The sequence below is a fragment of the Anguilla anguilla genome, chromosome 6, assembly GCF_013347855.1.
Source record: "Anguilla anguilla isolate fAngAng1 chromosome 6, fAngAng1.pri, whole genome shotgun sequence".
NCBI classification, from domain to species: Eukaryota; Metazoa; Chordata; class Actinopteri; order Anguilliformes; family Anguillidae; genus Anguilla; species Anguilla anguilla.
This window is the reverse complement of record NC_049206.1, coordinates 41,797,259-41,813,841: the sequence shown is the minus strand read 5'-3', so window position 1 is coordinate 41,813,841 and position 16,583 is coordinate 41,797,259. Positions and strand designations below refer to the sequence as shown.

General features: G+C 42.7%; 1 protein-coding gene across 1 annotated transcript in view; it reads left to right on the top strand.

Annotated features, from left to right (window-relative positions):
* Positions 1-3,648: 3,648 nt before the first annotated feature.
* Positions 3,649-16,583, top strand: part of LOC118230370 (reticulon-1-A-like) — a 42,109-nt gene continuing 29,174 nt past the window's right edge. Inside the window, exon 1 of the mRNA XM_035423336.1 lies at positions 3,649-4,091. Coding sequence (XP_035279227.1) covers positions 3,869-4,091 — 223 coding nt within the window. The 5' untranslated portion in view covers positions 3,649-3,868. The remainder of the gene's footprint in view (positions 4,092-16,583) is intronic.

Here is a 16,583-nt window from a genome sequence, read left to right as displayed (position 1 = left end):
TTTGTTTAATTCAGATACACAAATGTAATATTGAAGAAATATTCTCTCTCAAAAATCTCTGGCAACCTACTGTTTGTCTGTATACACAAATAATATGAAACGAGGTGCGATTCAATGGCGAAACTAAAGTCAAAAGTGAAAATACCAAATTGTTGGCATTTCTGGCACATGTAGCTAAACCCCAGAGATCGTTCAGGGGATTATTGTAAATGGTGGCTGTCTTCTTGAGCACAGATGGTGTGAGGACCAATCGGTCTAAATGAATACAACTAAATAAATTCAATGAACTGAACTTTCAAGGGAAGGCAGGGTCACTCTGGCCTTGGTTCACCTAGCCTCTGATTGGCCAGTACTAATTACTTCCCTGCAATTACTTCCCTGCATGCAAGCTGCCATGTTGGGTAGTTTGTCCTCATGCTAGAAATTCACTCTGAGAGAAAATAATTCAGGTAATGATATACACCATCCTATGACACCAGGTATTGAATGGATGACCACACCTGGTTTTTAATGGATGAAGCACAGAGATAAAAAAATAGCTGTGACAGCACAATTTGTTCCCATTTTAAAGAGAGCAAAAGAGAGCACCGTGCCAATCAGGCAATAATCAATAAATAAAACTTTATTATCTACCAGGCTTGTGTCCTCATAATGGCTCTGAATCAGACAGACAACAAACAGATCGATTAACAGTCATCCATGGCTGTGAGTGCCAGTAGGCGAGGCGGCTGCTGTCCAAGGTCCTGAAGGCCTCCAATGTTTTTGTCACACGACCTCCACAATATCCCGTAGACCCACAAACCATCTATACGGTTGAGCAAATTTCGGGGATTGAGTTTTGGGAATTTGGGCTACTCTGACCTCCAGGGGGCTCTCTGGGAAAGTAAGAGCAATATAACAGGTAAATGGGTTTAATGGGATTAAAAATAATGTCTTAACTGGCTGCCCTTGTCCTGTTTGGCCCTACATCTATAATGTAGCTCACCTGCTGCTTGTCTGTGCTCTACCTGCGCTTTAACATTGCCTCCCAAATGCCTCATCTGCATGATGTCTGCCCGTTATTTCAGGGGTTGGCCAACATGCTGCTTGCCCTGGTCAGTTTTCCATGGAAATGCCTCTGGGTCACCTCTGTATGGCTGACCTGCAGCTAAGTCAGTGGAAATGAATCTGGGTTTGCTGTTCTCCAGCTGATTTTGAGAACAACAACCCATTCCAGCTGACAGGTCAGGTGACTGGCAAAGTGGAGACCCCATCAGTTATTGCATAGTCATATATGATGTATGGCTGGGTGCATCACAGAGCATATTGAGAACAGAATACTTCAAATAAACAGTCTGGCTTCAGCGGGAAACTATTGGTGAGCGCAACATTATTATCAGCATTGATTCACCACACAATGACAAAAAATTGTTTCTTAAAAATTCAGAACGTACAGTTGGAATAAAGCACGTAAAGAATGTATTTTTCTGCAAATCATTACAGCACACAGAATGGCAACCACAAACTGAGTGAGTCATAAAAATGCCCTTTAGAGGGTCACGTGGCTATAGACATCTCTATTAATCCCGATTTGATTTGTTAATCAGAATAACATAACAAATAAAACCAAGAGGAACAAATTTACTCTTGTCACTTTGTATTTACCTGGCTCTTGGGTTCACTGTGAGAAGTCAACAACAATTACGCTGCTTCAACATCAGTTATTGCTCGAAAAATCTAGATGAGTGGCACAAATTAAATTATACAAATGAGTAATCTGTTTTAAGCATGTGTTTTGGGGAAAATTGATATTTGTTCCAGTACCCCATGCACAACCACATAGTTGGCATAATGACTCCTGTCAGCATGTCAAGGGAAATTTATGTAATTAGTGTAATTAGCATTATAACATTAACATTTTCATAAAATTAGCATTATTTAGCATTACAACATTTACAACATAACCTCAATGCTCCTGGGTACAGTCTAACATATGTGCAGTCCAATACACATACGCTGCTTTTCATTCAGTTCAATTCCATTTTATTTGTATTGTGTGTGTGTGTGTGTGTGGGTGTGTGCACAGGTATGCATAGTGCACACACAGCATTGAAGTTCTTCTCAATTTGTTTGGTTTGTACCAGGGGAAGAGCTGTTAAAAGCCAAACAGATAAGCCCCGCTTTGCCTTGTCTATTGTGCTGATCTTTTTGTGATGAGAAGAGTATCTGATAAACGCTGTTGGAAATGTCACAATAATACTGACTCTTGCTGAAAAGCACAGCTGTCCCAGAACTGAATGTCTTTTCTGTCTTTTGAAACTGACTTCATAAAGATGCTTTGCACAAAAGACAGAGATGGTACTATAATTACTCCACATAGCAATCTTACAAAGAGGCCAAAAAAGGTTGCACATCTACACATCAAACAGAGTTCCCTTTATTATCCCTTGGCCCAATGCAAGCCTGAATAATATAACATATGATTTGCGGATGGTGATATTCATCTAAAAGCCCCAGATATTTGAGACAAATTAAAAACATGTGTTTACATGACATTCGATTGATGGTAACACTGGTGCTGAGCTGGATGGGGAAAGAAAATATCTGTCAGGGTAAGAATATGCTTTTCATAAAAATACCAAAAGTTGAACACTAAAACTTTACAGTGTACTCATTTACCAGATGTCAGTATTCAAAGCAACTCACGATATGTAAGTAGGGCCACTTGAGGTATGTGAGCAACAGTGTCTGACCTGGCTAACATTCCCAGCCCGATGAACATACGGGCAACATTATAAAAAGATTAAATAAATGTCCCCTGGTGATAGCATTCCCAGATTAATATCTGCATCTACGTTATAACATTTTTCTATTAGCCTAGGTGTTTGTAATACATCATTGTTTTTCCTGCAACCCAAGATTTGAATAATACCAGTAATAGTTATATTCACTGTATTTTAATCACTGACCCATTATAACCACAAGATGGTGCCACTGTGGGCCGGGCGTGCCTTCGTGTGTGTGTGGATGCGTGTTTACTTTTTTGTTGCCCCACATGAATTATCATGCAAACTCCGGTTTCTGAAAGGAAACTGTTTTCTGTTTTGCTACTCGGCACAATTTTAACATATATTACTACTTCCAGATGGAAACATAAATAGGTATATGAAGACTAAAATACACGGCTTTACTAGGGGAGGAAAACATATATACGTAATGTTTTTAAATGTTTTGACACATTCACTTATTGAAAATATTTTAAAACCGAATATATTAAATATTTGATTTAAAAGAAAGAAAGAAAGTAATTAGTCGTGCTTCGATGCATTAAAATGAGCACATATGTCAAACGCATTTATTATTTTCATGTCTATTCACCGTTATGAAAATATACTTATTCGCACATTTGTAGAATGTGCAATGGACCCCGGCCTAATGATGCATATGTTTGATTTCGGAAAATCAATTTGTTTGATTGTTTTAAATTCACAACTATTTTCTCAGTTTCCAACATACTACTGTGATGAAGTCATTATTATTATTCTTATTATTATTATTAGTAGTATTATTATTATTATTGGCAGACTTGATTGCGGCCGCTCAGGCCCACTGTAAACAGTTAATAGCATGTCACTTTCCACCCTAAATCCGTGCCTACCATAAACCACAGACACGATGACGTCAGTGTCGAAACATTGAACTAAACAAGGCATTTTCACATGCGTAATGCTCCATCTGAGTGCATAGCCCTGCAAAGAGAATTTGTAGGAGTAACTGTGATTTAAAAAATACAGCAGAGTTTCTGTTTTGTGCTTTTCGCGTTTAAATCCAGACTGACCCTTAATTCATAGTGTAGCCTACCACGCGCTTTACCCAGTCTACGAATAGCATGTCTGCGAAGCCAAGGGAGGAAACCGACTCTGAGGGGAGATGGTTTGGGGAGGATTTTGAGAAGATGGAACGCGTTAGGAGTACCGTGCCCCGATTCGACGAGACGGAAGATAGACAACAGTCAAAAAGCTGGGAGGACGAGACCTACGAGAAACAATTTTACCATCAACCTGCAAGCAATCAGAATCGGCCTCCCGTTACCATGGAAACTGCATCTACAGGTAAAACGAGAACCCAAATACTGAGGGAAATTAAAAAAACCCTCTCTTTAACACGCAGAATTATTTGTTAGCAATTACAGTGAACTGCTTTTGACTGTTGCTAGTGCGCTATTTCGCTGTGCTGGTGAGCAAGCTAGCTAGCTAACCATTTGGTGCAACTTTTCTCATGCAGCTATGGTATCTGGAGAGTCGCGTATGGAAGCGTAACTAACATTACAGACGCGTAACTAACATTAATTGAACAAAGTTGTGCTTCTTGCTCGGTGAACTTACTTACCTCGCTATCTTGAGAAATTGTACCGTGAACATTTTACCACATAACTATCATAATAGCTAGTGTACACATTGTAGCCTATATGTCCTTTTTAATTCTAAGCCCAGTTCGTGTAAAAATGGCTGTCGAGTTTTGTAACCAGACACTGAAAATGATATTGTGTGACCACCATGTCCGAACAGAAAAGTTAGCTATAGCTAACGTTAATCAGCGCATGGACTGGTGGATGCTCATCGAGCAGTAGTGGCTTCCAGTTAATGAATTGGTTCACGGTGGACATGCAACTAAATTTGTTGCAGTTTATCTCGCAACGTACGGAAATGACAGAGCTCTTGTTACTGTCCAAGTTAGCCAGAGAATTTTCCTCCTGCGAGTGAAACATCGAGGGATGCACGAGTACGTCTATTATTATTCCACAATTAATGCGCATACTCTAATTGTAGCATGATATGTAAAACGAGTCTGTATGGAAATGTTGTTCATAATATCAATAACATATAGTTACGAATACTCAGCATTCAAGCTAACAACAACAGGTAGCCTGCATAACCATACAACACCATGCAGAATAAAAAATTACAGTATTCGCTCAATGGCATGTTTAATCCCTGGCCATTATCATGGGTCAGAATTTGTTTCTGATAGGCTAGTAGTTATTCGACCATGCTGTACGGTATTCGTCCCGACTAGTAAATTTAGAAAGTTACCATTTAGCAAGATTGTGCGAGACAAAGGGTTGCATAAGAGCCGGGGCTGTGCTCGTCTAAAAGAATGCAAAGTTTATGTAACTGGACTAGTAGGCATGGCATGTCTTTTGAGAGGGGCAGCGGATGAGAGGGGGAGGGTCGGATTTTCAATGGGTCTTGTAGAACAGGGCCCCATCGCGTTTAGTTCTGCAACATATTTATTGTCCCGACAAACGACCCCCCCCCCCCCATTTTAATAACTGTTCGTGGTGCTGCTTGGCCCAGTAAGCATTTATTTATTTATCTTGTTTTTGTTTAAAAGTACATGAAAGTACACGTTTATCTTTTCAGTAGTAGCTAGTTTCAGCTTCATAAAAAGGTATGCCCCTCAAAGACCTATGTGGGCAGTTCCAGCATTGTGGACATGACATTTGGACGGAAAATGAAAAAAAAAAAATGTCTGAAACACTTCTGGGATGCACTTGAAATAGCATATTAGTATAGCTTCCAGTTGTGGGAGCAAAGACACAAAATAACGGATTCCTAATACACTGTAACGTCATGGTTATATAATAAATTAATCTGTGTCGTGGACGTGACAGAATTGGACAAGCATTTTAGAGTGAGTACGTATGTTCAAAGATTTTTGTGAAGCTTTCATATTGAAGTAAAAAGAAAATATTATTGCCTTGAATGAGAGCCCATGACCTGTACAGAAATGTCAATTATTAAGATGCTTGAATAATGCACATGAAACAGGAGGGGAAAAGCTGAGCTTTATGGATATGGCATACGTTATAGACATGATGGTCACAGAAGTATGCACCAGTCGATAACATGATGACTAATCAGATTTTGCCCTAGCACAGTTGTTAGCTACTGAAAATGTGGTGAGGGTCAACTATGATGTTTGATATAATTTTCAATATTTTCTTCCTCAATATGTTCATTTCAATGGGAATGAGTCCTTTACATTATCTGTTGCATTATTACACTTATACCTGGTCAGCTGAGCCAATTTTAAAAAAAGAAAAGAAAAATTAAATCAGGCATATTTAACTAAACACCACAAGGTCCTGTGTCCCACCGGTTTGTGTTCCTCCTTGGCAGTTTATGAGCCACATACTGTGCCTGAGATAAGACACTATAAGACCCTGGAAAGACAATGACTGAGTATCCCTCTTTCAAGCTACTGATATCACAACCCCTATCAGTATCCCACTCCTCATGCCATATCCAACCTCCCATACTATCCAATTTCTCATTGATAATCTGCCTGCCATTGCTACTGTGGGCAGCGCTGCCCTGACAAGTGCATAGTGGCACATAACTCAATGTGATGTTCTACAATGAGCTGTTTTGCAGATAAACATTTACTTCTGCTCTGTGGCTAGCTAAAGGTAAGATAGCCTAGATGCTAAAATTAATAGGCTATAACTGTCCGCTAGCCAGCCGCATTAGCCGCACAAGCCAAGTGGTCCTCAGTTGAGATAAATGATCATTTTCATTCAATTATTTAAGTATTGAAGAGGTAGGTTGATCAGGGTGATAGCAAGGAGGCCAGCACCAGTGGTCAGACCCTGTAATCCTTAGCGTTCAGCAATTTAATCTAACAAACTCTCAGTGAGATAACTTCGCTCATTCAAAGGTGAAATGACTGTCATATGGACATCACGTGTCACATAAAATATTAAAATAGTATTCTGCCACCATTATTTGACAGGTGAACGGGTTATACAAACCTGGAGGGCTTGGAATGAATTGTGTGCAGAAATGTGGAATTACTGTACGTCTCGTGACATTGGTTCATACTTGAATCTATCCTTAATTCATAATTAGGCTATTTAATAGTGGTGGTTGGGGAGCTGAAAACAGCCAGGGTGGAAAGCCTCCCTTTAAACTGATCATTGGCTTCAACCCATTTTTATTCATTTCCCTTGATTAACAAGTGTGCCAGTAATCGGAATAATCAATTGGACGGAGAGTTTAGAGCTTTGGGTAATCCACTGGCAGGTAAACACGCGCACAGCTTCTTTCTTCACATCATATTATGGATATTTAAAGAGAAATTCAGTTTATAAAAATCAGTTTTGATCACTAAATGTGTCATGAAAAAGACACCATTCTGTTAACTACCACATTAGCTTTCAGTTAACTAGCAAGAAAGGCTTTCTAACAAACCCCGCACTTCAAGATTGGGTCATTAGACCTGGCTCGCAGTTGGCTTGGTCCCAACAGTGATGGATTGGGTTGAGGTCAGGGCTGTGTGCAGGCCAGTCAAGTTCTTCCACATAGTTTTTGAAAACCATTTCTATATGGACCTTGCTGTGTACCTCGCTGTGGGGGAATTGTCATGCTGAAACAGGCAGAGGGCCTTCCCCAAACAGTTGTGGAAGCACAGAATCGTCTAGAATGTAATTGTTTGCTGTAGCATTAAGATTTGCCTTCACTGGAACTAAGGGGCCCAGCCCAAACCATGAAAAACAGCCCCAGACCAAGGGGTGTACAAATACTTTTGGTCATATAGTGTATGTTTACAGTGGGTGCGTCAAATCATTTATTGCTCAGATGAAACATGAATTGAAGTTAGCTTTGCACAAGGATTTTTGCTACAGTCTCGTGAACTGTTTGCAGAAACTTGTGTAAATGTAATGGACGTGACATTGGCTTTCACTATAAACCTATCGTTTTTGTGTTACTCCAAAATTCTAAACAAACAAATCTTGAGGGCATATTGACTTTCATGTAATTACCTTGCCTTTGTTTCTGCATCATAAATAATAGATATTTAGCACAGGGACGTCGAGGGAAAGGCTTGTAAAGCCCTTGTCAATTTTAGTGGTTTACGGTTGATTACATTTTTTATATTCCAAAGTGGACTACCTCTGCTTTAGTATTGAACAAAATGATATTAGTGCAATGACCATGTCGCGTTTTAAAATGAACTAATACGCATCTTACCATTTATTAACATTAACCTAAAAAAGTGTAAACATATGAAATGTATTTTTTTCATGATGAGATTAACCATGACATGGAATTGCCTATGTCCCAGCTGGACATCTGCATTGTGAGATGTCCAAGTTTTCCAAGTCTCTCTTGCTGTCACACCAAACACACACATGACAAACACACACACACACACACACAGGGAGAGTGAGAGAGCTCCTGAGGAATGCACCTACAACCAACTTTTTAAACCTGAAACAGTATAGTGAAACAGACTATCGTAATTCGGAAGCTTTTTAGAGGGGTTGGAATTAATCTCATATCCCATATTTAATAATGAAACCTTGAGATTATGTTCAGTTGGGACATGCTAGAAAATGGAGCGTAAAAGCTGGATTTTGGTTTAATGTCCTGGTGCTTTCTGGGCCCACATCTCAGTTTGAACAGAGAAGTTTGAACAGAGAAGAGGAAAAAGGGCTGGAGGAGGCTTGCAGCTATGGTCATGAATCATTAGGCATTATTTGTACAGCAGGAAACTAAGGATGGGTGGAGTTAAGATGTTGTCTTTGTTATGTCACACCCAGCGCTGTTGCATGCTGTAAACCGTGCCCTTGGATACCTGTTTCCACTGAGTCATCCTAGTGCCTTTCCACTGGTGTAAAGCCTTTCACTTGCAGCTGGTACACTGTCCCATTGTTTGCCTCGCTGGACAATCCCATTTTGTCTTTGCCTTTGAAGGGAAATATTTCACTGTGTTAATGTTACACAGAGAACAAAGAAGATTAGCCTCTATATTCTCAGCTGATGAGTATATTGCAGTTCTTTGGGGTCCGTAGATTGTGGCCTTTGCACCTACTCCATTTGGCCTGCATTCGAGCACCTTGGGTTTTTCCACTGACCTGGATTTGCTGTGTCAATAACAAACATCCAAGTGCCTTAATAATGCACTTCCCACAGAAGCTGAAATATGTTAACGGTAGTTTATGAGGCAGCCGTATTCTGCTCGTGTTCTAAATTATACTCGTGCATTTTGTGAGTGGAACGAAAGATAATGGGTTCATCACAAATTCAATTATAGAGGTTATTTTTATAAAGCTGGTCCTTGTGTGTGTGTGTGTGTGTGTGAGAGAGAGAGAGAGCGAGAGAGAGTGAGGGACCGAGAGAGAGAGAGAGCTGATGTCAGTGGAGGTGTCAGTAATTCCAAAATCAAATGGATGTCCTAAATCTAAAAAAAAATGCTTCCAAGGGATTCAAGAATGTAATTGTGTAAAAGTTTGCAGGACATGATGTAAAGACACATAGGCTATATCACAGTGGTGAAAAGAGACATGACTTCTCTGCCTTGTGTGGGCGCATCCTTGAATATGCGCAGGCATACCTGCAAATCACTGTTATTCATCTATGAATGAATCACTCAGTTCATCAGCCAACAACACGGACAATGTGTCATTTCATCCCAAACAAATCAAAGCAAGTGTGAATCATCTTTTGTCTCGTATAGTGTTTCTATTTTATTTATATCCTGGCTAGCAGTGAACCCAAAACATGATGGCACTAAGCTCATAATCTGAATGTTGCTGGTTTGAATCCGAAGCCAAGCACTGCATCTGAATGGCTCCAGTAAACATTGAGCTGTGTGAAAGGACAATATTTAAAATACAATCTATGTCACTGTGTTTGATGAAGGTTCTTGTGATGTAGTGTCCTCTTAGTGATGACATCTCTGGCCAGAATAATAATGAATAATAATGAAACAGTAATAATTCTATACATTCAGGGCAATAAATATAGTTTTTTTTGCTTTAAATTAATATTTAAAATTTCTTTCAGTTTTATGTTTCATGATAGAGGTGAGTAAAACATGACATTAAAAAGTCTAAATATTGTACAGAAAAATCCAAATAGTGTGTGGCATCAGGTCATGTGCAACTGACAAAATTGATCAAACTGATTGATGGACAAGCAGTTCAGTTTTTCACAGCAATGCTACCTGTTTTTGAAATACCTGGCCTTTGCGTGAGGAAAAGTGTATTGTTGTTTTTAACTGCAGAACAGCAACAATGCCCAGTTCATGTCTGTGTAATTTTCATTAGTTTTCTTAAGAAACATAGGCCTAATTGTAGCACTGGTGTTATGAAGGAAAATAGCAATACGAAGGTCCATAATATCACTTTAGATACCCAAGAGAACCTTATGTTAATTGCTCCAAAACTGCACCTTGTTGACCAGGTGAAATCATCTTTGCCTGCAATGAGCCTCTTTTGTTAGTGAAAGGTTATATAATATCTCCCAGCCTTTCTCATTTGATCTGGTGCTTGATGAGGGAAACGCATGAAATAGTAGAGGTGAGTCAAACATGACATTAAAAGGTCTCAATATTGTATAGAAAAATCCAATAGGTGAAAAACCGGCCATTGTCATGCAAAACATGACTTTATCCCAGCCATTGCCTGTCATTTAACTTGTCCCAAACTCTGACTGAATTGAGCAGCATGTTCAATCTGGAAAGCATGCCATGGTCTGCCATAATATTGCCAAGTCAGGGGTGTCCAGTCTTATCAAAAAAGACGGAGGGGTATATTGTTATTGTTATAATTTAAAAAAAAAAAAAATTTTTTAGGCTAGCATTAAGACACCTGATTAAACTTTTCAAGGTCAAGATTGAAGACCATGATTGGTTAATTAGTTTAAACAGGTGTAATGCTGGGCTGCAGCAGAAACCTGCACCCATGTTGGCCCTTTTCAGATAAGATTGGACACCCCCGGCCTAAGCCAAGGGTGAACATAGCTATCGTATTCTGCCGTGTTGTTGTGGACAAAGTGTTTGTTTCTTTCAAGTAACAAAAACTGAAACGTTCCCTATCGGAGACGCGGAACGAGAGAGACGAGCCAGGAAGCAGGTAATATCCGGTCTTTTGTTTCGCAGCTATCCGTAAACGCTTTGTTTTACGGGCGAGATATGAAATCCTGCGTCGTTGCTCTTATGCAGCCGTCTCCCCAGAGAGAACGGCCTCATTGAATTGCGGCCCATTTATATTCAGCACGCTCAAAACTAACAATGCGCGCCTGGCAAAATATAGCCGGTGAAGGCTCGCATTGTTACACGAACAAACTTGGACTTCCGCTGTGCAGCAGTCACGATAACAATAAAAAAGACTGTTAGCCTCAGCATTACAGAAAGGGCTCTCACTGTGATAACGTGATAATGATGGCCAGCGTGTGGTTTGACCCGTAATTCCAACAAAGGACCGTGCTACTGATCTGTGTAAATCATGTGATCGCGTGCCACTAATCCAGACAGGGCCATCCACGCTCCTGTTTATGTTTAACCCCCGCACTCCCAACGGTCCTTCCTCTCCTTTCACTTCCTGTCTCTCTGTTTGGTTGCACGCTCTTTATTTGGTAAAGAAGCATGGTCTCTCTCCCTCGTTTTCACTGTGAAATTGCTGATCTCGGCTCCGGAGATTCACTTAGGGCCGTGGGATTAAAAAGCGTCTGTATCGTACGGTGAAAGCTTATCGATCCTGTCTGAACGTGGAAATCTGTGTGGAAAAAAGAAGATATCAGCTTTAATTTCCTTCAGGCTATTGCACAGAGCAGGCAGGGTTGTAGGCCGTATGGTTTTCCACTATGGTGTTTCACAGTAGAAATAAAGTCTGCTCAGGTGACATTTTATGACAAAAAAAAAAAAAATTGAATTAAAAGGAAATTAAATGTTGGAGGACTTTGATTTAATATGAATTATTTTATTGTTTGTGATACCTGGCTCTGGTTCCATTCTCTTCTGGTTCTTGGGTTAGAGACTTGGACAGAATCTTCACCAGCTGGCCTGGTTGGATTTTAGATTGTCCAGGTGCACACTGGTATGAAAACGAATCAAATTGTACGAAATTATTTGAATAAAAAGTTGATTATCAGCCAATGTATCTGTGGTTCATTGGTCTAAACCCACGAAAGTTGGTATTCCATCTGTTCTGAAGCATCTGTGCTGGTGGACCCCATGCATGCTGTCGCCACTGGAGATCTGCAGATGAATAGTTCGTTCTCTCTGGTCCGGTTGGGTCAAGCTTCCTGTTTGTGCTGATCCCACTTCACCATCAGAAAGGTGAGCTTGCCATGACAGGGGCTGCAAAACAGCGGCTCCCAACCTGGGCTGAGTGAGTCCTATGGGAGCCACAACAATATATGTGTGTTGAGTATGTGACAATGAATCTCTAATCTCTTACAGAAGCTGACCCGACCTCTGTTGACATGCTGTTTAAATGCACGATTAGCAGTACTTGCATTTTTTGCAGATTCAAAATGATAAACTAAAGTTAACATGGCATGGGCAAAAGATTCAGCACCCTGTCACTTCGTACTTAGTAAGACCTTCTTTGCCGGCTCCCAAACATTTCCTGGAGCCAAGACTTGCTTTTCTCACTTTTAAATTATTTTTGCTGTCTTCCTGGCAAAACTCTTTGACAGAAACATTCTCAGGGGTCTTTGCATGCACTAAATGTTTTAAGTCCCGCACAGATTTTTAATATTCAGGTCTGGGAACTGTGACGGCCATTCCGAAACCCTCACCCTTCTTTTCATGTAAGCATTTCACGGTTGATTTTGAGGTATGATCTAGGTCATGGATACTCAAATCTGGACCTCGAATCCAAATCCGTCCCTGGTTTTCTTTTCCCGCAGGTAAATAACAGAACAATTAGTGCTTGTGATTGGCCAGACTGTATTGACACCTGACTCGCACGTAAAGGGAGGATGGAAAACCAGCAGGTCTTTGGACCTCGAGGGCCGTGATTTGAGTAACAGGGGATCTAGGTGTTGTTGGTTCACTGAGAGGTCTGTTGTGTTCAAGTTTCAGCTTCTTGGTAGGCGGGATGCCAGGTTCTTCGACACAACGTCTTGGTACTTGCTGGAGTTCACGATTGCACTGACCTTGGCAAGAGGCCCATTAACGATGTTTGAATTGCGGTGGCGGCGGCTGGTCCGGGTAGAGTCAGGTCAGCGACTGGGCGTGTTTATTGATGTAGCCTAGCGGATTCCATGCAAGCGCTCCCCATTCCCCGGTGTGGTTGGTGCACCTCGGGTCGTCTGCTGGCAGAAATGCATGGGGAAGAGCACGCCACAACAAGGCTGTAATCAAGGCTGCTAATTACAGCCGCTGCATGGCCCTCTATCACAGACTCCTTACAGTTAGGCTAATCACTGTGCTTTCACTGTCCATTAGCATTTAAAACAGTGTGAACCCATTTAGGGAAAAGTACACACGGTTGTGGGAGTGACTGAATGCTCCTCCTTCCGTAATATTACCCACTGTACGACTGCTGGCGATTTTGGGGGTTTTGAAGACTGGTTTTTTAAAATCGTTTTTTCTACAGTATGACTTCCCAATCCTGTTTGTAGACTCAAATAATTGCTGCATTGTCCTCTATCAGACTTGTAGAGCACACTCTCTGAAGTGGTACGGTGCCAGCCTTCTTTTCAAGCCGCAGTTCACCAGCTGAGCTGCGCTGTCAGGCGCCGAGACCCTCCCTCCCTGGGCTGCCTGGTCAATTGTGCGTCGCCATGCAGGTCTACCAGTCGCTGCCAGGCTCCGGCATTCAGTCGGGATTCAATTTCCAGCCCGCAAGGCGCGCCGCTACACCCAAAGCCAGTCACACTTTAGCAGCCCGCGCCATCGCATTTTAATTTACAGCTTTAGTGCCCCGCGCCAGCCTACACATCACACCTCTTTCTTCCCCCTTGGGCTCTTCATACTGTCATGGTGAAGGGATGAAAGGCGTCGGGTGCGTTTTTTGGCCATGCTGACGCAGGGAAGCCGATGACCTCGGCTGAAGGTCGCGGCGCGTGACGTACGCGCCTCTGACGCGCGGGACGCTGATGGACGCGCGTCGGGTCGCGCCGAGCCTTTATTCACCGGCGGACGGTACGCCTACAGTGGCAGAGAGCTCAGGCCTTTGATGAGAACAAGAGAAAGTGGTCTGTTCTTCTCTTCGACTCTCTACCTGCTCACCTGCTCAGAGAAGGAGAGGACACGCTTTCTAATTATAACTATTTTTTAATCGCTTTAAAGGAGAGCCCTGCTGGAAGCACTTATTGCAGTCAGTACATCTCCATCTTTTCTGCTTGTTTTTTTTTTTTTTGTGGCAAGACAATTGCTGACATTGCTCTATTAACATACCGTGTCTGAGTGCGTTAAAAATAGACGCTTGCTATACCTGGATTGGATTCTATGCTGCGGTCATTTCTGAAGTGGTTTTTTTTGTATGTGTGCGCATGTTTTGTGTGTGTATATTTCTTTGTTAGCATACGTTTGTGTTTGCAGTTGTGTGTATGTGGCGTGTATCTATGGTACAGTGTGGGGTCCGGAATTTTGGAAAGGGTCAGCTAAGGCTCCGTTCTGCCCCTCCAGGAGTTCCTGCAGGGAGAGACGCAGCCCTGAAGAACTTTCCAGAAATAACTTGGCAGCGCTCACGTCCAGAGACTGGGTTTTATCGTTCCCCTGTGGCCTGGCCGGGGATAGTGGGCCGCCGCCGCTAGCAGCTAATGCACGGAGACGTGCGCTGTCTGGTCCACGCGCCGTCGGGTTCAGCCGCCGGCCCGCTCGCCGACTCATGCTGCGTCAGGGCCATTTAACCGACAGTGAGCGAGGGACGTGGGCTGCGGCGATGAAGCATTAAAGCAAAGGGTCGCGTTGTACCTGCTGCGGCTGTTAGCGTCCTCTGCTCAGCGCGTGCGTCAGTGAAGCATTCATCAATCATGGTACCTGCCTTCTTACTCTACAGCAGTGGTTCTCAACTCGGGGGCCAACCAAGCAGTTACACACCCGATTCTACTAATCAACCTTTGGAGTCTTTACTAAGGACCTTGATTAGTAGAATCAGGTGTGTAACTGCTTGGTTGGAACAAAAGCCCGCACCCGCACCGGCCCTTTCTGGCCCGAGTTGAGAACCCACTGCTCGACAGAATGGCTGCATGGTCACGATGGTTGGAGAAACTTGATTAATATTCAGGTTGTAGGATTGGATCCCAGGTCATGGACTGCTGGGGTGACTACAGCAGTAAACTGCTGTTGTTGTCCGGTTGCTTAGAAGCAGTAGATGTAAGTCTGTCTGCTAAAGGGAAGTGGGGAAGTCGCAGGGAGAACAACAGGAAGTCATCCTCAGATTAGGGAGAGTGGAGCAGAGAGATCCATTTTGGAGAGGTTGTTTGAGCTCCACCGTGAGCAGCCCAGTGCCCGTGTCACATGATTAACAGGCATCTGGCATTGGCCCAAAGTGAAGAGGGCGACGAACCCACCTGCGTGAAGCGGCCATCTGTACAGACCGCATGCGGTCTGCGGTTCCGCCAGGAAACGGTCCTCCGCGGTCGTGCAGAGAGTTTGTCCTGGCTGAAGCCCTCGTCCTTGGACGGTTCGCCCGATCCTACCTGTGTAGGGTCGGTGTTTGGGTGTGAGATTTTGTTCCAACCCAGCAATAAAGCACCTGATTCAAGCAAATGGAAAATCGTGTTCCTTAGTCAAGACCTTGCTTTGCTGGAACAGCCATTTTGATTCTGGGCTAGAGCAAAAGCCTGCGCTCACAACGGTTCTCCTTGGATTAGATTGGACGCCCCTGCTGTACGAGAACCGACCCTGTCACCCCACGGTCATGGTCTCATCTGTCATATTTTTTTTCTTGATGCTGTGGAAGTCTTGTACCCTTTGACCCTGTTCCTGTTCTGTCTCTGACTAATGAGGAGGCTTCGATGATCAGGACTGGTGTGTTGGGCCCTTACCTACCATGTATTGGCATTCCCTAGTGTTGCTTCTGTCAATTTGCAGGATTGCTGTAGCCTTTTGGAGTGAGTGAGCGTGCGTGTTTGTGTGCGTGTGTGTGTGTGCGTGTGCGGGCAAGGTGGGGCAGAGATCTTGTTCAGTAGAAGTTTGGTCTGGAGACAAACTCTTCACATATATCCTGGCCCCTGAGTTGAGGTTTTAGCCTGCAGACAATAGCACCCTGCAACCTGCCCATAGGCAAGCTACGCTAATTGCACTAAGAACTAGCGCTTCAGCTGAGCGCGCTGACCAGGAGGCCAATAAAGATGTTCTTCATTAGAAATATACTGTTATGAAAGCTCAGAGAATTCCACTCACATGAACAACTTTTTCTCCTTTTGCCAGCAGTACTTTTTTCTCTTTTGTGCAGCTCATGCAGAATTTTTGACAGATTTTCCCTGACCAGCTGTGCACTGAGAAAAGCTGTACTGAATGACACAGTGCTGTGGGTTTTCTGGGTTGTGTGTGGTCTGAGCTGTGCCTCTGTGGGTTTATCAGTGGAGATTGGGCTGTTGTTGTTTTACTTTCAGGGTGTCGTGGATCCCATATCCTGGCTCGTCTTGTTTTTGCTCCCCTGCCTCCGCACTGCTCCTGACCCTTCTTCTTAGTTTATTTACATCCTCCTTTTCCTGCTATTGTTTTGTCTTTCAGTGGACCTGCGCTTTCCAGAGTATGCCAATCATCACACATTCTCTCTTTCACTCTCTCTTTTTCTCTCTTTGTCTCTCTTTCTCTCACTTTCACCTTTCCAGATTTAGTTTGTGATTTCTGGT